Source organism: Aedes aegypti, chromosome 1 (assembly GCF_002204515.2).
Source record: "Aedes aegypti strain LVP_AGWG chromosome 1, AaegL5.0 Primary Assembly, whole genome shotgun sequence".
In the NCBI taxonomy this organism is placed as follows: domain Eukaryota; kingdom Metazoa; phylum Arthropoda; class Insecta; order Diptera; family Culicidae; genus Aedes; species Aedes aegypti.
Window position 1 is genome coordinate 10,968,969 of NC_035107.1, and position 21,075 is coordinate 10,990,043.

Genomic DNA, 21,075 nt, shown 5'->3' on the forward strand with positions numbered 1-21,075 from the left:
TTAGATTTTGTCAAATCCTTTGGCTTAAACTCAAATTTTGGGTGTATTTTGTTTTCCGTGTCCCTTACGAAATGTCAGATAGGAACAACCCCAGTGGTCGAACTAAAATCCCTGTGGTGTTTTTGTCGACTAAGCGAACGTCAAACATGATCAAAAGTGTCAAGGTTCATTTAGGAACCAAATTTTTAAATCAAAGTTTAAACATAATATAGCCATTATTTGAGCAAAAAATTGCTAATGTAGTTACAGTAACATGCTTTTTCGTGTTATTAAATAAAAACAAGATTTCATTAAAAATTTTAGGACCCAATTGTTACAAACGGTAAACATTATCAACTAAACGCAAAATAAAATGAATTAGAACAAGTAGGTACACAAGTTAACAAATACCTTTAAAGTTGGAGCAAATGTCAAAAATTAAAAAGCAGTTGTCTCGAAAATAATCGACAAATCGTAAAAGATAAAACCTACACAGCCTTTTTATTTCGTATATAAAAACACAGTTAAAAAAGGTCTATTTTTAACCGTTTTTTCCATTTGTCGATTATTATCGAGACAACTAATTTTTGAATTTTGGTATTTGCTCCAATTTTAATTGGGCCTAAACTGCCGTTCTACGCATATTTGTCCCGCGGTCCATAAGGTTTGCATAGAATTGAGCTTCTCGAGAATTTTTAGCATTTCGATCACTTCCTCTTTATTTCGAATGTTACGCGCCATGGTCCGGTACTACACTGAAACAAGCGTTGCAGTAATGAGAACCATGAACGTGTTTTTAAATTTACTATTCCAACCACGATTGAGCTATCATGAACGCTTTTTATTTGCGTTTTGTTCCCTCTCAATCTAACCGCGTCGATAGCCGAGCGGCTAGCGATTCTGGTCTGCTGCAAGTGTTTAACCATGACATAGTAATTTTTACTATAAAAATGGTGCCATGGTAAAAATAAATGCACAAAATATTCTAAATACGCATCGAATTTAGTCTGCACAAATCAAGTGGCGTTGTGTATTTAATTTAACCCTCTGATATAGTATTTTCAATCGCATCGCTGTTCTCAGTGTAGTTGGGCACTTTGCGAATCTTTTCTCAAAACCGCAGACCACCAAATAAGTTGCGCGCCGATCGATTATGCGCCGAGTTGTGGGTCGGTCAAAACGATTTCAATCGGTTGCAACTTGAACACAAGAAGGTACGAACAATTTTATTCCATATGTTTTGTATCGATAAAACAATTATGATCACTCTCCAGTTTAGGACTCGAGCCCTAAAAGTGATTCACTTCCTCGGCGAGATATTTTGACATTTCTTTAATTACTTTTTGGCTGGCGCACAACTCGGCGAATGGGCTACCGGCACGCAACTTGTTGGACAGTCTGCGGATTTAAGTAAAGATAAGAGAAGTATAGGCGTAGAAGGGCAGCAAAGGTATTTGTTAACTTGTGTAACTGCTTGTCTTTATTAATTTTATTTGGCGTCCAACTGATAGTTTTTAATTTTGGCTTAACATTACATCCAATCTCACTGAAAACACGCTTTTCAACGTAGATTCGTCTTCGTCAGTTTCTCCACTTGTATGAATTAAATCTGATTGGTGAGTTTATTTGCGGATTATCTTCGAGGAAACTGCTTTTGCAGTTTTGACATTTGCTCCAATTTTACTTAGGCCATATCTCTATTAGAGTGGTTCAAAAAATCGTTTTTGGGGGGTCCGTAGCCTTGAGGTTACGCTTTCGCTTCATAAGCGGAAGGTCATGGATTCAATTCCCAGCCCCTCTACAAAAAAAATCCGTCCAGCCACCAGAAGACGCCGCACGGAGGACCGTGCTTTGGGGAGCACATCCATCCTCCGTTAGTATCAGATGATGACTGAGACAAACTGACCAACTTCGCATGCAGCTAGCCTCAAACGACTCAGGAACACGCAAGAGCAATTGACTATGGCTTATGGAAATCGATTTGACTAACAACAGAGCACTCTCCTACGTGCTCGGTGTGAGAGCAAAAGAGTAGAAGAGAGTGAAAAAGTTGATGTAAATATAGATTAGTTAAAAATAGATCTGTATCGGTAAAGAAGATACATATTAACTGATTACGGCACAGTTGTGGCCACGAGCACAGAGTGCCTTAAAAAATCGTTTTGGCTCCACACCGCTCATTCAATTCTTAATCGAATTCTGGGTGTCCTCCCTAAATTTAAGCTCATTTGGCAATATGAGTAGATTTTTTAACTGTCAATGCTTCTGAAAATGACGCTACATGTTCTACATTTAGATTTAGCAATACTTACATAAATCAGTCGGTTATTATATATCATCCACAAATAACCGTATCAATTTGCTGACACCTCTGTGATAATAGTTTTTTTAAGGTTAGAATCACTAATTTATAGAAATTTAGGTCACTTACTGTGAAGAATTCTGTGATTTGTAGGATAGTTTAACTTTTCTCAAATTGGCATTTTTACCATTAGATCTAAGCAAATTTAGCATTTAAACAAATTATATCAATTATAGAATTCAATGTTAACGGCATTACAATCTCATTAGCTTTAATTCACTCAATTAGTTTAATTTGACATCTCTCTTCTCATTCGTTCTCTTGAATGACAATTTCAATCCGATGCTACGGCCCAGCACAGCAGCGTTGGCAGCAACAGCATCAAACCATTTTTTGTCGAAAAAGAGCCAAAAAGGTTGGGCAGGCCTGCATTACCTTAACTACTACCGTATTATAAATACCTTGAAGTTGAATTGCCTTCCTACCCCCACTATAATAACCTTGTTCATTCTCGCTAGTAGTTAGAAGAAAAAGTACACGTGAATACATAGGGAAAGTATTCCGGAGTGTTTTATTGTTTCCCGGTTCCGTAAAGTGCTCTCGGTCACAACAAACTTTTCGTTAATAACTGTAGAAGTGCTCATAGGAAGACTAAGCTAAGAAGCAGGATCTGTCCCAGTGAGGACGTAATCCCTAAAAATGAAAAAAAAATAAAATAAAAAACAATGGCGTTATCATTTGTATTGAAAGAAAAACCATTTAATTTATCCAGGTTTCTTAAGATTGCCTTCCTTTCGCTTTCTATGACATTGAAGTAAGTCGCATTCCTGGTGTTTCTTCCACATAAGATGGCTGATCTGACTGACAGTCTCCCAATTTGTGATTGTTGAGTATTTACAACTGCGTCAGGTTGAAGTTTCTTTACATGCTCCCAACCTTTAAGGTGAAGATGAATCGAAGCCAAAGTTCAAATTTTCAAAAGCACGGATCTGGAGAACCAGCTTGTGGTGACCAATCGATTAGGTTTCCAGCTCAAACGGATGCTGGGTTCTCCAGATCCGTGCTCTTGAAAATTTGAACTTTGGCTTCGACTCATCTTCACCTTAAGCGGGCTCCTCAGCTATGATGTACACGGCCTCTTATGAAGCCGTTCTCTAAGCGCTTGCTATTTTTAAGCTCATGATCCTATACGTGCTTTCCAACCGCTTTAAGTTTCTGCTCGTTATAATCGCTTTTCACCAGATTGGTCCTCCATACCTTTAGTATACATAGTGCCACGCTTGCCAGGAGCTTGCGTTTACTGGCAATTACAGTAGAGCTGTTAGACATCATCCTCGATAGCGCCGCTATAGCTGTAGATGCCCTTTTACAGGCATATTCAACGTGGCTAGCGAAGCTGAGTTTGTCATCGATCATTATCCCAAGATGCCAAAGGGATCGCTTGGACTCTATATGGTGCAATGCCTACCGAGATAAGCGCCCGTTGCTCCGACTTGCGATTGTTGACCACCATAATCTCAATCTTGTGGCGGGCCAGTTCCAGTTTCCTAGACTTCATCCATTCCTCAACTATGGAGATAGAGAGCGCTACTTCCTTCGTCGATTCGCCATAGACCACTAGGGTGATATCGTCGGCGTAGCCAACCATCTTAACACGTTTCGGTAGGGTCAGCCTCAGTACGTCATCGTGCATCGCATTCCATAACATCGGGCCAAGATTGAACCTTGAGGTACTCCCTTGGTAATTCTAACGCTTTTCTGCTTCTCCTCTGTATCAGCTTACATAACTGCACCGGTACCATGAGGCGGCGGATCCACAGTGACAACCACGCAGTAATGGATGCCGGTCGTTTTATGCTCGATTGCCACCTCAGTTGTCTGAACGACCCACTGGATAGCGTCCAGAGTAGATTTACCTTTCCTGGATAGGTTGCTGAAGTTTGCTGATCGAATAATTTCTTGCTTAGAGTGACTACAACCCCCGTGAAGTCCTTCGGGCCAACGAATTCCCACGTCTTCCAAGATATAAGATCGATGTGCCAGGCATCCTTTTTTCTGATATCCAAATCTGATTGATTTTTGACGATTTTGGCGGAACTTAATTTCTCAATTATCCGGTGATATAAGCCTTATAAAACATGTTCTCAACTTCCTCTAAAATAAATGAAAACAACAATTTCAAGTTTTAAAAATTGATTTCATGTTCCTTCAATAATAATGTGCTTAATTTATTGTACATTTCAGTTTCTCCTGTCCCCATTGCGATAGTACGTCATTATATTGTTCTAGTATGAGATTTCCTCATTATCATCAGTAAGATTGCCCACAATCTGGCATTTTTCATATAATTAAAATATTTAAATTTTCCTAACACTCTCGTCCTCACTCTCTTCTGCAATCTCCTCCATCTCTCGGTCGGTAATGTTTGTATGTTGTTTCACAGCATCGTATCCTAAAATCGTACTAAATGGTTAGACGCAAAAATAATACTTTCAATACCACATTTTCAAAGATATATACGTGTATGCGTGTATTTGTGTTTCTGTTCATTATATAATAGCTAATATTACGGACAACCATCACTTTTAGCATTAAAAACTGATCACGTTTGTGTTTCAATTGTTCAATAGTTTTAATAATAGAAATATTTTCCGAGTCAACATTTAGTTATCGTGATTTTCAGCTTATCGCACCACAAATACTGTTATGGCTTGTTATCGTCAATCGTAGTCATCAATTGTTAAACGAATCGGGGAAGCCTTCGGTAGCGTCGTAACCCCGCGGAGCCTACCATTAACTCTTGTTCCAGTCGAGGGTCGACTGGAAGCTGAGGACGCCATTGGTCGGCAAGTTATAGAGCTGATTCTTCAGGTACATCCCATTGTAGGACTGATGATGATGGTGGTGGTGGTGATGATGATCGGCTGCCGCAGCCGCAGCCACCGAGTACGCAGCCGAATGGTGCATGTTGGCTGCGGCCGCAACGGCTGCCGATGACGCCGAGTAGGCAAAGTGATTGTACAGGGACTTGTCGTCCGAGGTAGGTACGTGTGAGAAACCGCCGTTGTTGGACAGGGCTACCGCGTCCATCAGACTCGGCTCGTGCAGAGATCCAGAAGACGTGAGGGTAGCACTACTTCCACTGGCACCACCACCACCGCCGCCGGATGATCCAGGAGTTACCGAACCTCCGCCAGCGCTATTGCTAGGGAAGAGCTTGAAGGACATTGGCGAATGAGTTTGAGGTTGATGGGACTGCGGAGACTTCATTGGATCGAGGTTCTGGAAGGCGGTCGGTTCCAAGGGATACGTTTTGCTGAGATAGTTGCTGTTCGAGTCCTCGACGCACATATTGGAATCGTAGACATGGGAAACTAGGGGCGATGTGAGGTTCATGCAGGATGATACGCCGGACGGAGGTTGGGCAGTAGCTGCTGATACGGAAACAGCCACAGAAGATCCCTCGGAGGCAGCCTGCGATCGTTGCTTTTCCTCGCGGCGCCACTTGGCACGACGGTTCGAGAACCAAACCTGGAATTTGAAACTCGTGAGAACAAGACACAGGGATAAGATCAACCGACACTTACTTGAATTCTCGCCTCAGGTAGATTAGTTTTGGAAGACAGCCGTTCCCGAGAGAATACGTCCGGATAGTGCGTTCGTTCGAATTCTTTCTCCAGGTACTCGATCTGATCGACGGTAAAAGAGGTCCGATTGCGTTGCAGTTTGCGCTTGAGGCTGAGCCGTTCCGAGTCCGAATCGAAGCCAACAGAGGACGGTGGTTGCGTCGGAGGTGGTTTACTTCCTAATCCAAGGACTCCGCCGCCACCACCACTGCTCCCACCCCCACCTCCTCCGCCCCCTACCGGGGAATCCAAATTCGTGAAGCAGTGCTTCGCAAACGGACTCTTGTTCTCCTCAGCTTGCGGCTTCATGTCTGAAACGGAAGAAAACTGTTGAAAACGACCCAAGACACCATATGGAGCATACCATTTTCTGCGTATTTGTAGTGCACAAACGGCGAACTGTCGTTCAACGGCTTCGTGGACAAGTAGCTTGAGTCATCGGATGAAGATTCTTGTGCGTGTGGCTTCTTGCTGAACTCCTTCTGGGCAGCCAAATTTCTCAAGACGCGATTGATCGATGAAACCTGAAAAAGAAACGATGTAATGTAACTCATCAACTTCTCTAACGAATTTCAGGTCTTACGCTTGGAATGTTCTCCGGTGTGCAGATGCGTTCGTTCAGCAGCTTGTCGCGAATCTCCCACGCAAAGATATTCGGGCAGTTCTGCTTGAACATCGAGATCCGGTTGACCACTTCTGGCGTGGCAACCCGCGGCTTCGATCCCCCGATCGCTCGCGGTCGAATGCTTCCCGTTTCATAGTACCTGCAAATATCCACGGAACTGCTCCTAGTTCTTTGAGTTTACCCTAGGCAACGAGCTCAACTCACCTTCCCAGGATTTTACTCACGCACCCATTGGAAACCTGTAGAATCCGTGAAATGTCGCACGGTCGAGCTCCGGCGTGGGCCAGCTCGACAATCCGCTGCCTCGTCGAGTCCGGAAGGGGTCTCCCACCGACGAAGACGCCACCCAGCTGGTTGATGCCGCTGTGGCCTAGGGATGTACAAAATAACAGTTACTCTCGAACAACTCGATGGACTTTATAGAAAACGAAAATCAACAGAAATCTCAAATGATCGAACTCAAGGCCATCCAACATCGCTAAAGGGTTACCTTCGTTTTTGTAGTCCATGCTAAACGTCCACGATTGGTCAGATTTTCAAGAAGGGAATAGAGAGAAGAATGCAAATACAATCAGGGTTAATTGTTCGGCGACGTATCGTTCCGTTTCAAACCAAACCAACTAAAGAATGAAGGCGCTTGTGAGCATTCCAGCGAACGCGACCGATAACTCATCTCCCAATCGTAGAAAAGGCCAGTCCGAAACCGGTGATGAGTACTTACGCTGCAAATGGTTCCGGCCATTATCGGAACGCCTGCCACGTGGCTCAGATTGAGGGGCATTTTGCAAAATTCAGCACCGCTGTGTAAATTCGTTGTAACGGGGGTGAGAAAGAGAGAGAGAGAGGAAGAGAACAGAAAGTTTGAAACCATCAAAGCATGCCATGTCTGCGGTGGACAGATGAGTTCTCCCCTCGATTCGGATTGCTGCGATCGGAACGCGTGGCTCCCCAAACCACACGATGACATGGCATGCTTGTTGCTGGCTAACAGGTTGCGAGGGAACGTGGAAGGGTGCTCTCTAACGTATTCTGCAAACATCTTTCATTTTCACACATTTTTTTTTTTGACGGTGGTGTGCGTATTCTTAGGGGAATTCATCTGTTCGATTTGATGCGGGGGCAGCGCCTCATCAGTAATTCATGTTATGGATATAAATATGTATGCAGTTGATATGATTATGATTATCCGACAGAAGATAGTATAGAATGAGGATGAATAATGAAGTGTGAATATTACTAACTTTCTTATCATTGGGTATAGATATTAGCAACAATGAATAAATTTTGTATTTCTTACTTCTTCTGAAGGGTCTTGAACAAATTATGTCACAGTTTAAGAGGAGAGAAATGATGGACAATCACGGATCCTAATTATCCAATTATTTACTGAAAATTATATAAATAGGGTAAATGATGGCTTCGGCACCCTGAGGCTATTTTCGGCAGCACTAACTTATCGTCCTTGTTTAATTTTTTCTATGGAACAAGAGTTAACTTCAATGTAATCAACATATTCCTTGAACTATAATCTTCCATGAAAATCACATATTTCACAAAAATATTAGATAATATGAGTTTTATTATTAAATGAAATAAATGCTTACGAATTCATCGTCATTCGTGAGCTGCCGAATAGAACAACACAAGAACAGCTTAAGAAAAACTCACCACTTCGAAAGGTCCAATTCTCAGCTCCAATGCCAATTTTTTCACACAAGCTACGCACCGATCACTTATGCACTATTGAACTTTTGATTTGTATATAAAGCACTCGAAAATACTTAATTTTTATGCGTTAAATCACAAATTGAAATTAATGCACTTTGATTTCCTCGGCAATCAATTTTTATTACTAGACTAGGTTGCCAGAAAACCATATTCAATTGCGGTGTATTTATTATTCACGGTTTAAATTCACCGAAAAAATAGAACACAACTAATTAATTTATTGGAATTAACCAACAAAGCATGCATTGGTAACAATTGAGCCTTTTAATACTTTCTTGTTAGTAGATTGTAGGGCATAATCTTCAATACACTGAAAAACATAAAATATACGTCTTTTAATAGTTGAACTATTTTGACAACACTCCTGTTGTTCTACAGGCAATCAGAGGATGATGTTTTTGTGTCAAGTCATAAGTTAATAGGCCTATTCACATGACGTCTCAAATCAGCTGATCAGGAAGCACTATGACAGTACTTCTATGAAAATGACAGGACCGTGTTAGCAGCGGTCCTCCACCGATGTAAACAAATGCATAGACGGATCTGTCACATGAAAAGGCCTATTGATTTGCAAAGGGGCTATTCTGATTTTCTCATACACTGAGAATAATAGGAACGCAAATCAATTTTACTGACAAAGTTTGGATTTTGATCCGAATGGATCGAACAATATTCATAAACCAGAAAAAAAATCGTGGAACATTGAAAACAAATGTGCAAGTACCGTCGTTGGGGGTGAGATTCGGCCAAAAATGCGTAAGTCCTCATTTATTTTTGAACAAATTTCGCAATTTGACTTGATGTGTTCGGCTAAAAAAAAAAATGTATTCTCATTGCAAAAATATATATATATATATAATTTTTTTTTTTTTTTTGATGATACTATCAGTACAACATCTCTCAAATAACAATGATAGAGGTTTTATCTTTATCAATTGATAAAAATAGAATAAAAATTGTTGGACGATGGGTATAGAAAATTAACTAAATTCCATATTTAGCAATCCAATGTGGCGGCTTCAGGAGTGTAAGAATTGTTGGAAACCCATGCAATATGGGTATTTTCGGAACGGGCACGATGAGGATATGACGAAAATCGATATCCGACGCCATTTTGAAATCCAAGATAGCGGCCTCCGGATTAGTAAAATCATTAAAAACCCATGCAATATGGGTATTTTCTGTACGGGCACGATGAGGGGCTGACGAAAATTGATGTCCGATGCCATTTTGAAATCCCAGATGGCGGTCTCCGGTTAAAGAAAATCGTTGAAAGCCTATGCAATATGGGTATTTTCGGAACGGGTGCGACGAGAAGATGACGAAAATCGATATCCGACGCCATTTTGAAATCCAAGATGGCGGCCTCCGGTTTGGTAGAACCATTGAAAACCCATGCAATATGGGTATTTTTGGGACGGGCGCGACGAGGGGATGATGAAAATCGATGTTCGACGCCATTTTGAAATCCAAGATAACGGCCTCCGGATTAGTAAAATCATACCTCGATATAACGTAACTCAATATAACATGAACAAAAACATGATTTATGAATGATTCATAATTTCCGCCATCCCCTCATCGTGCCAAAAATACCCATATTGAATGGGTTTCAATGATTTTACTAAACTGGAGGCTGCCATCTTGGATTTCAAAATGGCGTCGGATATCGATTTCCGTCATCTTCTCGTCGCACCCTTTCCGAAAATACCCATATTGCATAGGTTTTCAACGATTTTTCTTAACCGGAGGCCGCCATCTGGGATTTCAAAATGGCATCGGACATCAATTTTCGTCAGCCCCTCATCGTGCCCGTACAGAAAATACCCATATTGCATGGGTTTTCAATGAATTTACCAAACCGAAGCCCGCCATCTTAGAGTTCAAAATGGCGTCGCACATCGATTTCAGTCATCCCCTCGTCGCGCCCGTTTCGAAAATGCCCATATTGCATGGATTTTCGATGATTTTACCAAACTGGAGGCCGCCATCTTGGATTTCAAAATGGCGTCGGTCATCGATTGCCGTCATTCTCTCGTCGTGCCCGTTCCGAAAATATCCATGAGAATATTCCTTGATTTATTTTTATTGGCTTTTTCCCATTATGCGGAAGATTTTGGTTTCAGTATTTGTATTAATGATACGATAGATAGGGATAGCTATAGAATTTTGCAAATAGTATATTTTTCCCCAAAGATAGATGATAAAGATATGCTTGATCCAACAGTGAAAAAAAATGCTGATAGTATCTCCATCCGTCTATCAATTGATAGAGATAATATAGTCTATCTTCTATTCATCATTTTTCAAGAAGTGATAGTATCCCTATCACTACCCATAGTGATAGTATCATTTGATAGTATCAAAAGATAGACGTGATAATAGTAAATGAGAGGGATAAATTTGAAGCCTGTTACCTGGAATCGAACCAAGAACCTTGTGATCGATAGGCTCGTGCGCACACGCAAACAAAGTTTTGTAGTATAATCTACTGAATCCATGGTAGAATTAAGAACTGCACCAACGATTTTCAACCGACTACAAAAATCTGTTAAGTTTACTATAATCTGGTAAAAATCACTGACCAGTTAAGTGGCCATGTCCATAGTAGTCTCGACTACATACCATTGTATTTAAATCCGTGACACTCACCTTACAACACAGTATGGTCAAAAGTACAATGCCAAACTTGTCAAATCAAGAATATTTCTAGTCATAAATGCTGCAACTGTGGTTAATTAAACCGAAAATATTTTCTTGTGTGGTGATGTTGACTATGTTCTGGTAGAGTTAACAGATTAGTGTAGTCGGTTGAAAATCGTTGATGCAGTTTTTAATTTTACAAAACGTCGAAGGACAAAAGTTCGAAGGACAAAAGGTCGAAGGACAAAAGGTCGAAAATGATTTGCTTGGGGTGGGAAATTTTTCCTCTTTTGAAAAAAGATTTTCGAGCTTTTGTCTGCCCTTTTTTTGTTCTTTGATCTTTTGTCCTTTCGACCTTTTGTCTTTCGACCCAGAGAATATGATTATACTAGAGAAACGCGGAGAGAATTTTGACTTTGTTTATAAACAACATTTGCAATGACTATCAATAATTGAGGTCATTCAAGCAATTTTTTAGTGTACGTCATCCTGTCAGTCGCCATAAGAAACAAACCTTAGCAATGACGTCACTTACGTATCGCTTTTCACTAACACACATCCATCGTCTCTTTTGCGTAACATCTTGTTGAGTCTCATTGAATTTGCTCGATTGGAACCACGTTTGACGGTTCAATTGGAACCTTTGGTTTCAGAATTCGCGCTTCTCTAAATTAACAAATTCTCTGTTTCGACCTTCTATCCTTTCGACCTTTTGTCATAGATTCCGTCTATCGACGCCTTGATGTGGGGTGATGCTAAAACGATAAATAAATCTTTCGTATTGCAATCGTTCCATCTTTCTTAAGGCAAAATGTATGAATTTCTATAGTCCAGATCGCCGTAGAATTGATACGCAATAAGAACAAATCAAGAGAATTGTGTTCGACCATTCCCCCCTCCGCAACGGTCCTTGTATGAAAAAGTAAATTTTGTGTTTGAGCCGCAACGTTTGAGCCTACTCCCCCTCCCCCTAGAGCGTTACGTAATTTGTGGACGGCGCCTTAGTCTGCACAAATTTAGTGGCGTTGTGTACTCAATACGACTCTCAGCTATTCTATTTATAACTGCAATGCTGTTCTCAGCGTTTTCTGCATTGGCCCTTTCAACGAGTAGAACATAATGAGTGACGCTCAATTTCAGGCATTGTCAACAAATACGAAAAGTTACTAATACATAACCTAGTTTTTGTACATTTTTGGATTGCCGAAGAGAACAATTTTGTTGCCGACAATAGTAATTGCATTGCCGATAAAAGAACAAGTGCCTCGTGACTTTGGTGAGGAAAAATAGACGTTTTTGAGAACAAAATAGTGTTTTGTGCATAATAATTAATAAATGAAGTGTGCTCAAGTGTAGTTAAGGTGTCTCCTGTTAATTGTTGTGCTTTGTTATTGTGTATAATTGCCTTCCTAAAAGTTCAACTGCTTAGGCTGCCGACAATACGTAAGTTCCCCTATTGATATTGAAATATTGAAGAATCCATCACGGTTTGCCTCGCATTTAGTGATGATTGAATGATGCCGTTGTTGTCGTCGCATGCTAGTGCGATCAGTATTAACTTGGGAACAAAGAGCTAAAACTTATCAGCAACAGCTTTGTTGACGTTTTAATTTGGTAAGAAATTTTATTTTATTTTATTTATTTATTTATTTCGTCAATCAATAGTAGACTACACATTTGCTTAATTCTATGTTGTATTATATCTTAAGGAATTAAAATATTGTCTTAGCTTTGGTCGCGACATGGTCAGATCAATTTCTGTGCAATACTGATTATAAAGAGACATCATTCGATTCATTGGGCCGAATTTTGCATAGTTAGTTCGATGATTATTTGATGCAAACAAATTCCGATTTCTTAACTGTCTAGCGGGCGTGTAGAAATTCAAACATGATAAAAGATTGGTGGAATCAATACGCTGCGATACAATATCATTGATAAATGAAATCATGGCTATTTCGCGACGCTCATTTAAGGTTTGAATATCGATAAGCATGCATCGAGCCTCGTATGATGGCAGTGGAAACGTTGTCCAGCCTAATTTGCGTAAGGCATATAAAAGAAATTGCTTCTGTACTGATTCGATTCTATCACCATGTATTTTTATATGCGGAGACCACACAATACTACAATATTCTAGAACTGATCTTACATAAGCAATGTACAAGGTTTTAATCGTATATGGATCCTGAAAATTGTAGCTAAAACGCTTAATAAAGCTCAACATATTGGTTGCTTTATGGATAATCGTATTATAATGATCAGTAAAGGTAAGTTTAGAATCTAATATGACACCTAAATCTCTAATCTTATCGCACTATTGAACAATTTGATTTCCTAAAGAGACAGTAATCTGTGGTGTATTCCGTTTTCTGCTATATGTGATTAAATTACATTTTTTGACGTTTAATTGAAGTAAGCTTTTGCTACACCATTTATCAAATATACTTATTTCATTCAGATAAATGTCGCTATCTTTGTTGCTATTGATTTCCATATAAAGTTTCATATCGTCGGCATAAATCAGAATTTTAAGATGTTTAAGCACATATGAAATATCGTTAACAAATAATATAAATAACAATGGATGCGAATGCGAACCTTGGGGAACTCCTGATGTAACATGAACAGGTTTAGACATTTTTCCCTCAAATCTAACTATTTGTTGGCGATCTGTTAAATAAGATTCAATCCAGTTGAGGAGTCTCATCGCAATTCCCATTTTATTGAGCTTGAAAATCAACATAGGAATGTCTAGTCTGTCAAATGCCTTACTAAAATCGGTGTAAAGTGCTTCGACGTGGTTACCTCTATCCATTGCATTCAAAGTGTAATTTACAAATTCCAAAAGGTTTGTTGTAGTAGAACGACCTTTATAGAAACCGTGTTGTGTATTCGTTATTCTATGTTTTATTTGGCTGAACACATTTTTATTTATAATTTATTCAAATAGTTTTGGAATGGATGAAATAATAGCAATTCCACGATAATTTCGAACATCAGATTTTCTACCAGACTTGTAAATGGGTATGAGATACGATCTTTTCCATTCTTTTGGAAATCTGTTCATTTCAAGTGACTTGTTGAATAGCCAAAATAATGGTGCTGTAAATTCATTAGCTAAGTTTTTCAGTAAAATAGGTGGGATTCCATCTGGCCCTGATCCTTTGGTGGAATCTAAATTCTTCAGTCCTGTTAAAATGTCCTGTAAAAGTATTTGACTTACACCGATATCGCTTGTAAAATCAGGAAAACTAGAAAAATATTCAAAGTCACGATCTTTATCCGAAAAGTTAGTAAAAGTCTCTTGGAAAAAAGTAGCAAAAAGATTGCACATACCATCTGGATTATCAGCTGCTCTATCATCCAATGTCATTTTAGATGGAAAATTGTTAGACTTCATCTTCAATTTAGCATAATTGAAGAAATTCCTAGGGCAAGATTTTAAATCATTTTCTATTTTTGTGTTGTACTCTTCAAGCGCAGCGGATATTGCTTGATTAAGTTGGTTGACAATATACAAATAATTTTCTAAACTTTCTCGAGATTTTTGTTGCCTGTAAATTTTATGAGCCTTTTGCTTACGATTTTTTAAATTAGTTATTTGCTTATTAATCCAAACAGGGTTTTTCGACCCATTTCTACGACGTCTTCGCAATAAAGGAACTTCCATTTGAATAATTTCCGACAAAATTGAATAAAAATTTCAAAACGATCGAATCGAAATACACACATAGAAAAGACTGCAAAAATGCTACCGCCGCCCGACACGAGCTGTCTTAATCAAGAAGTCCTGATCAATTTCACCGCCAGGCTCTGAAATGGCAACTTGCGGATCAGCAGTTCCGCAACAACGATTGCTGTGGCACACTAGATTTGCAAACTCTGCTTGTCAGATTATTATGGTGATATTTGCGCTGCCGAGATCACTATAATCTGAGAGAGACTCGCGAAGAGGAAAAATATAAACGTCATATACAGCCCAGATTCAGCTGTCACAAAACGTCAAATGCAGCCCGCAATTTTTTTCGCTGCAAAAGTGAAAAATATTGTATTTACAATGAACTGTTATTAAAAACCTCAGTCGGCAGAGCAGTTTTTGTCAAAGTTGATGATAAATCTAAACACAAGATTAGTTATTTCCAATGTCTGCTACGTTTGCTGGCATGAAATTTCACCCAAAAGGCTGTTTATGATTCGATGTGATGCAAACGCAATCATTTTTTGATGAGAGATTCATGTAAGGGTTTAAACGGCTTGTGCATGATTGCTATAAACACAAAGTGGAATAAGAAAAAACTTAGCAATCACAGAAAAAGAAGACTGTCTTCGCGAGTCTCGTCTCAGACTATAATGAATTGTCGGGCATTACTGGTTTGCCTCTACATTTCTCCGGATGCCACAATGAAGCAGAAGAAGTTCTTCATGGCGCGGAACTTCTTCGAGTATCAAAAGGAGACCATGCCAATCATCGTGACAAGTAACTTCAACATCGATTTGAGCAAAGAGCGTACACAGTATTAGCGTGTACACAGAGTTAGCGGACTTCATGGACAAGAACCTCAACCTCAAACTGGCTTCGGAATCCACTAAAGCAATCAATCTTAGTGGATCATGCGTAGACCTAACGTTCAACCGGTATATTTGTTTGGAGAGCAAAAGTTACCGCTCATGCTTCATCTTCCATCGACCGGTTCTATCGGTGTTGAAGTGTTAACCGAACCAACCAAATAATAACACTCAATGTTCATAATAGATCAGAATTGACATAGTTTGAAAATTGATTAGATTGTTTGTCAGTACCTAGAAATCTTTCATAAGTTCGTGACGGTCCTAAATCAGGAAATAGAAGAAGCTAACGTTATCCAACGTCAACTTGGCGGTCGTATCTCGGAAACAACCTCTTACTTTTTCGATGACATTTTCCAAGAGGAATGATAATATTGGCAGTATTAGAATGTCAAAGTCACGTGACATTCATGGCATTTAACAGCACTGCTTGTAATGCTTGGCTGACCCCCTTCTCTCTTAGATCGTGACATTATTAGTGCATAGAGTTACTGTGCACGTACTGTAGCCTTAGGTGCAGGAGGCACATTGCTTGCAAGCGCACGGGCGCGCTGTACATTGTGAGACCTTTCTTGGTGCGCCTCAATTTTATTGAGATGTGTCTCACTGCGCAACGCACACAACGCAATAATTGAAGTGATTACAAAAAGTTTTCAACGAGGATCTAAATTGTAACTCTTGGATCGCGAGTCTTCGACCATATCGTCGAGATCATCTAGACACCTGCATAATGAGCCGAAAATAGTTGTAGAGGTTCTTCGTTACTAAGCAGTTGTTTAACAACTTCGATACCGATGCCGAGCCGTAGCGCCGAGCAGCACATGAGTCGGGTCTCCCCGAGAGCACATCACCTAGCGCACGCTTTTAGAATTTTCGTGAGCCTCCGTCTAGCGCAGCACACTAGGATTCCGATTAATGTGCTCCTGAGAAATATGTAACTTTATTTGTGCATGACCCCAATAATAAATAATCAAAAATTATCTAGCAAAATCGTTTGCAATACTTCCAATTTTAGAAGTTTTTAAAATATTCCTAGGGGCTTCACAAATTCTACAAACTACAAGGTACAAAGGCAGGCCCAAGTTATGTTTTCATTGTTATGACTCAAGTATTATGATTATAATCATTTTGGGAACTAAGTTATACAATAAAAAAGTAACAACTCTACTTTCAAATTACAGTTATCCTGCTATACAGCCCTATTCTCGTTAACGTTCAAATGCACTTTCGATCGAAAGTGGGCCATGGATTCGTTCGAAAGTTGGATCCGTTGTATTAATGTTGCCATGGTAACGAGTAAATTTGGCACCACTCAAACGTCAAATTATGTAATGAACACGTGCATCGGTCCATTGACGATCAAAAGTGAGGTTAGGTTGCGAAAGTTTTTCAAAGTTAAATGAACATGTATGGTTTCCTGTGCCTTAAATTGCAAAAATCTTGTCAGATAAATGATTGTGATGATTTTCCTTCCAAAGCTATCACTAGAAATTTTGATTAAGATGCACTTATCCCTATTCTAGAAGAGCGTCATCTACGCATTTTAGATTTGCGTTAGATCACCAATAGGGGTGATAAAGTCTACATATTGGAAGTACGCTTTAGGAAAAGACGATATACAGGCCATATAGGAGGTTAGTATCTTTGGAAATGTAATTTTCAATATTGATTAAATTTGTTTTTTTTTTATTGGTTTTTGGTTTTTGAATATTGAATTGCGGGCTCTGAGTTCAAAGTTCGCAAAGTTCTGCAAAGTTCTTGCAAAGTTCTTGCAAAGGTCTGTGAAGGTCAGCTATGGTTCGTGAAGCCTTGCAGAAGCCCACGAAGAACACCAAAGAATCATGAAGGTCTGTGAAGAACCACGAAGGTTCTCGAAATAAAATTTAGCAAAGCAAATCCTATAGCAAAAACATTATTCTTTAAACTTTGGGACATATTTTCTCAATGCCTAGTTTTTCCCTATGGGACAGTTATGCTTATATGGGCAGAGTGAATCTATGGACCAATGCACGAGTTCATTAATTTGACGTTTGAGCGGAGCCGAACTACCTCGTTGCTATGGCCACATAAATAATACGGCACCGCTCAAACCTTCATCCAATGAAGTCATGCATTGGTCCATGACAAAATGTCAAAAATGTCGAGAAGTTGATCGCTATCGTTTTTTTTTTATATTCGTAGAAAAACAAATAGCTAATGCGTGGTATGCACAGCTAAAAATATGTTGTAAATTTCAGTTTATTTTCATGCACATATTTGGAGTATCAAAATAAATTGAAATGTAAACGACAAATCGCTTATTTTTCAATCGAATGCACTTTAAATTTACATGATCATGTAACGTTCAACCATTTTTAAGTGAAAATCAAACGTGTTGCTGTAACAATAGATAAATTTGATTTACTTTTACTATACTCTTCTGTCTACGCTACATTGAAATTTAAATATTTTTGGCTGTGTGCACCTGAAACGTAAAGCGCTCAAGTAAAATTTCTCCTTCTTATAAAAGTAATTTTGACAGCTGATCCAGTATGAGCTAAGTGTCACTTTTACTTGCACGCTCGTTCAGATCTACTCAAAAGTGAGTAGATTTCGACTCACTTCGGAACAAAGTGGAACTGCTCAAAAGTGAGTAACACAATCGTTACTCACTTTAGAGTAACATAGTCAAATGTCAATATGGGAGTAACACTTACTCACTTCGTTTAATCTGAAATTTTCGAAAGTGAGTAGATGTCACTCATTTCAGGAAATAATAATTTTGGAAATAAATGTATTATGTTATTTGTAAAATCAGAAGAAATATACAAAGAGCATAACATTTATTCATTATCTCATACATAATACATAATAGTAATACATGATAACAAGTAAAAAAATGTGATATTTGTGTTGAAATTTTCGCTGCTCTGGAATGGATCTGGGGCATTGATGAAAGTCATGGAGGATGTAGTTTGACTGATCCAGTAGCCTTCCCGGTTAGACTGTAAAGAATTGATAATTCTGGATACTTTATTCAAAAGGGCGAAACTAACAAAAAACAGCAAATTGAGTTAGAAGCTGAGCTGGCATCATTTTGCATCGTACTTGCCAAAAATTCCATAAAATTTCATTTTTTTAGATTCCACATGAAATAAATTAGGAAAAACAAATGGGCGTAATTGAATTTTGATTGTTTTTTTTCTTTGCGTGCAATTTCGCCCATTTCCTCCCACACAAAACAACGATGACAAAAGGGCTAATTTGAATTCTCTTTTCAATTCAGGGCTCTTGATGAAATATGAGCTTATGGTCAAAGATTGTTAAATAAATTGTATCATATTTTTTCCATCAGTTACTATGAGTGTTAATTCAAGGCGCTTGCATTATTTACCCTAAACTGAGAGGTAGAAAACATGGTATTGTGCGACGAATTATGATGGAATACTTTGGTACATAAATCGCACTTAGCCTTGCTAGATAACACATAGCGCGGTGAACGTAGTCCTTTATTCTGTTCACTGCTCATCACACTGCACCAAATAAACAAAATAGTAAAAAAAATCGTAACATACCTTCGCCGCTATGGGGTTTAAAAAGTTGCCCCCGTCTGAATTTCTGACGCAGGTGATCCGTCACCTTCCCATACAGACGAAAGTATATGCAAAGACGCTTCATCCTCTGGCCCAATACGATTCCTAGAAGGAATTCTATATGCCTGGCTGGAAAAAAAACATGTTCTGTAGATGTTGTCTTCGATGATTTGGGTGGTATCCAATGGTTTGTGAGACCACTTACCTTCGGCTTCTCCTGACAACAGCTAGCCTGTCCAAGCGGGCTGTTCCTGCTGCTGAGGACGACGAGGTGATTTTACCAGCGCATAATATTGATTTTTCACAAAAACTAATAGTTTTCCTTCGGAAAATGTACCGCAAAACTGTTTCGTGCAGAAGGGCGCAATTGAAACTGTTTCCAGCAAAAAGGAAAACAAAGAGGCGAATTTGACAGATGGTTTTCCAATTGGACTCGGTAGTGGGGCGCAATTAGATTTATGATTTGACATAAGGCGGTTATGCTGAAGGGCGCAATCACAACCTATGTTCAGGAATGGGCGTTACTATTTTTTTCTCAGAATTGTAACGCAAAATTAAAATTAATAAATGTTAAATTACTTTGAATGATAAAACACCTTACAATGAATGTGGTTAACAGAAATGAGGGTCAAACTATTTCTTCTTAAGAAATAGGGAATTGATTATCTGTTGGAAAATTTCATTCGATGGTTTCTCATTTTGGCGTCGATGTCAATTTCGCCCATTTGAAAAAAGTGCACAGAATTAGTCCAATAAAAAGAACGACGATAAAACTTACAGTTTATATTTTTGCGGATATTTGATCAAAACCTCGCTTCACTTGATATCAGAATTATTGACTTCGCAGCACTCATCTGGAGTTCGCCGGTTGGACTTCCGAAGCGCTCTGCCGGCTCGGCTTTTATCTCGACTGTTTTTGAAAACAGTCCGACATCACGGCGACGGAAGAAATTTCACCACAACGGAGGATTTGTCAGTTCGAGCGCGCGAAATTTTCACAAGTCTTTGACGTTTACAAAGTGAGTCAAATATGTTTGTGTTTACTCAAAAGTGAGTAAGATCGTTTTATTTCATGGTTGAGTAAAAAGTTACTCACTTTTGACAGCTAACTTGAAACTTCAAAAGTGAGTCAAAGTTACTCTCTTTTGAGTAGATTTGAACGAGCGTGTGAGGAATAATTGAGTGGCACATTTTTCCGTACGGAAAAGTGACAGCTCCATTTGATTTGTACGGCAGACGTTACCTACGTTATGAAATCAGCTCTACTTCTCAGCAGCGTACAGCTCAAGTAATTTCGGTAGCGGAATCATTCCTTGACCGTTTCTTGTCCTATCATTTTGCGAAGGGTTCATTCATTTAATTCATAACGCTGTATTTGGCCATTTTGGACACCTACCCACCCCCTTGTAACGCTTTTTGTATGAATGTTATTGAATTTCTGTATGGGTACCCGAGATGCTAAAAATCTCGTCAATAAAGATAGAAAAAAAATGTATGGGTCGTAACATCGCTAGGACACCCACCCACCCCCTCTAGCGTTATGAAATTTGTGAATGGGCCCAAAGTACTTATGATCAGCGTACCGGCCATAAGATGGTCCAAATCTGGGAGAGAGATATCGATGCTACACACGAAATATGAAACCTACTTCAAGATAATTACTGCTCGCCAACGACCACCAAGACAGGCTTGGTGAAAACCACTAGTCTCGCTTTGTTGTGCACCTTCGATCTTTCCGGACAAACTTTGAAAAAGAGCGCCCTCCCACACGGAAAAAATCCGTTGCCGGAATCATGAACAAAAAGTCATGAAATCATAACATTTTATGTTTCATGATAGCATGACTACAAGTCATGAAACCATGTCTATTAATCAAGAATTTGTGTGCTCAGGGCGTTACATAAATCCAACTGTCACTTTTTTCATTTAAGTCAACACGTATTTTGCGATCGGTAGTATTTTTTAAGTGAAATTATGAATAAGTTTTGTTTACGGAAGAAGTTAATTTGAATACCATGCTCGTCGGAACTT

General features: G+C 39.1%; 1 protein-coding gene and 1 long non-coding RNA gene across 4 annotated transcripts in view; both read right to left on the reverse strand.

The window, feature by feature from the left end:
* Positions 1 to 4,461: 4,461 nt before the first annotated feature.
* Positions 4,462 to 21,075, reverse strand: part of LOC5574322 (paired box protein Pax-6) — a 29,326-nt gene continuing 12,712 nt past the window's right edge. Inside the window, exons 2-7 of one of the 3 annotated variants that reach the window (XM_021838882.1) lie at positions 7,023 to 7,042; positions 6,737 to 6,902; positions 6,491 to 6,689; positions 6,272 to 6,431; positions 5,869 to 6,218; positions 4,462 to 5,812 (exon numbers count right to left, since the gene is read on the reverse strand). In XM_021838882.1, coding sequence (XP_021694574.1) covers positions 5,075 to 5,812; positions 5,869 to 6,218; positions 6,272 to 6,431; positions 6,491 to 6,689; positions 6,737 to 6,902; positions 7,023 to 7,042 — 1,633 coding nt within the window. In that variant the 3' untranslated portion in view covers positions 4,462 to 5,074. The remainder of the gene's footprint in view (positions 5,813 to 5,868; positions 6,219 to 6,271; positions 6,432 to 6,490; positions 6,690 to 6,736; positions 6,903 to 7,022; positions 7,043 to 21,075) is intronic. The other 2 variants (XM_001661302.2, XM_021838884.1) reach the window with 2 other exon arrangements.
* On the reverse strand, positions 18,660 to 19,908 carry LOC110674740. Its single transcript, XR_002499151.1, has 2 exons — positions 19,250 to 19,908; positions 18,660 to 19,173 (listed from the first exon to the last, which is right to left on the reverse strand). It is a non-coding gene; the product is annotated as an uncharacterized LOC110674740 (long non-coding RNA).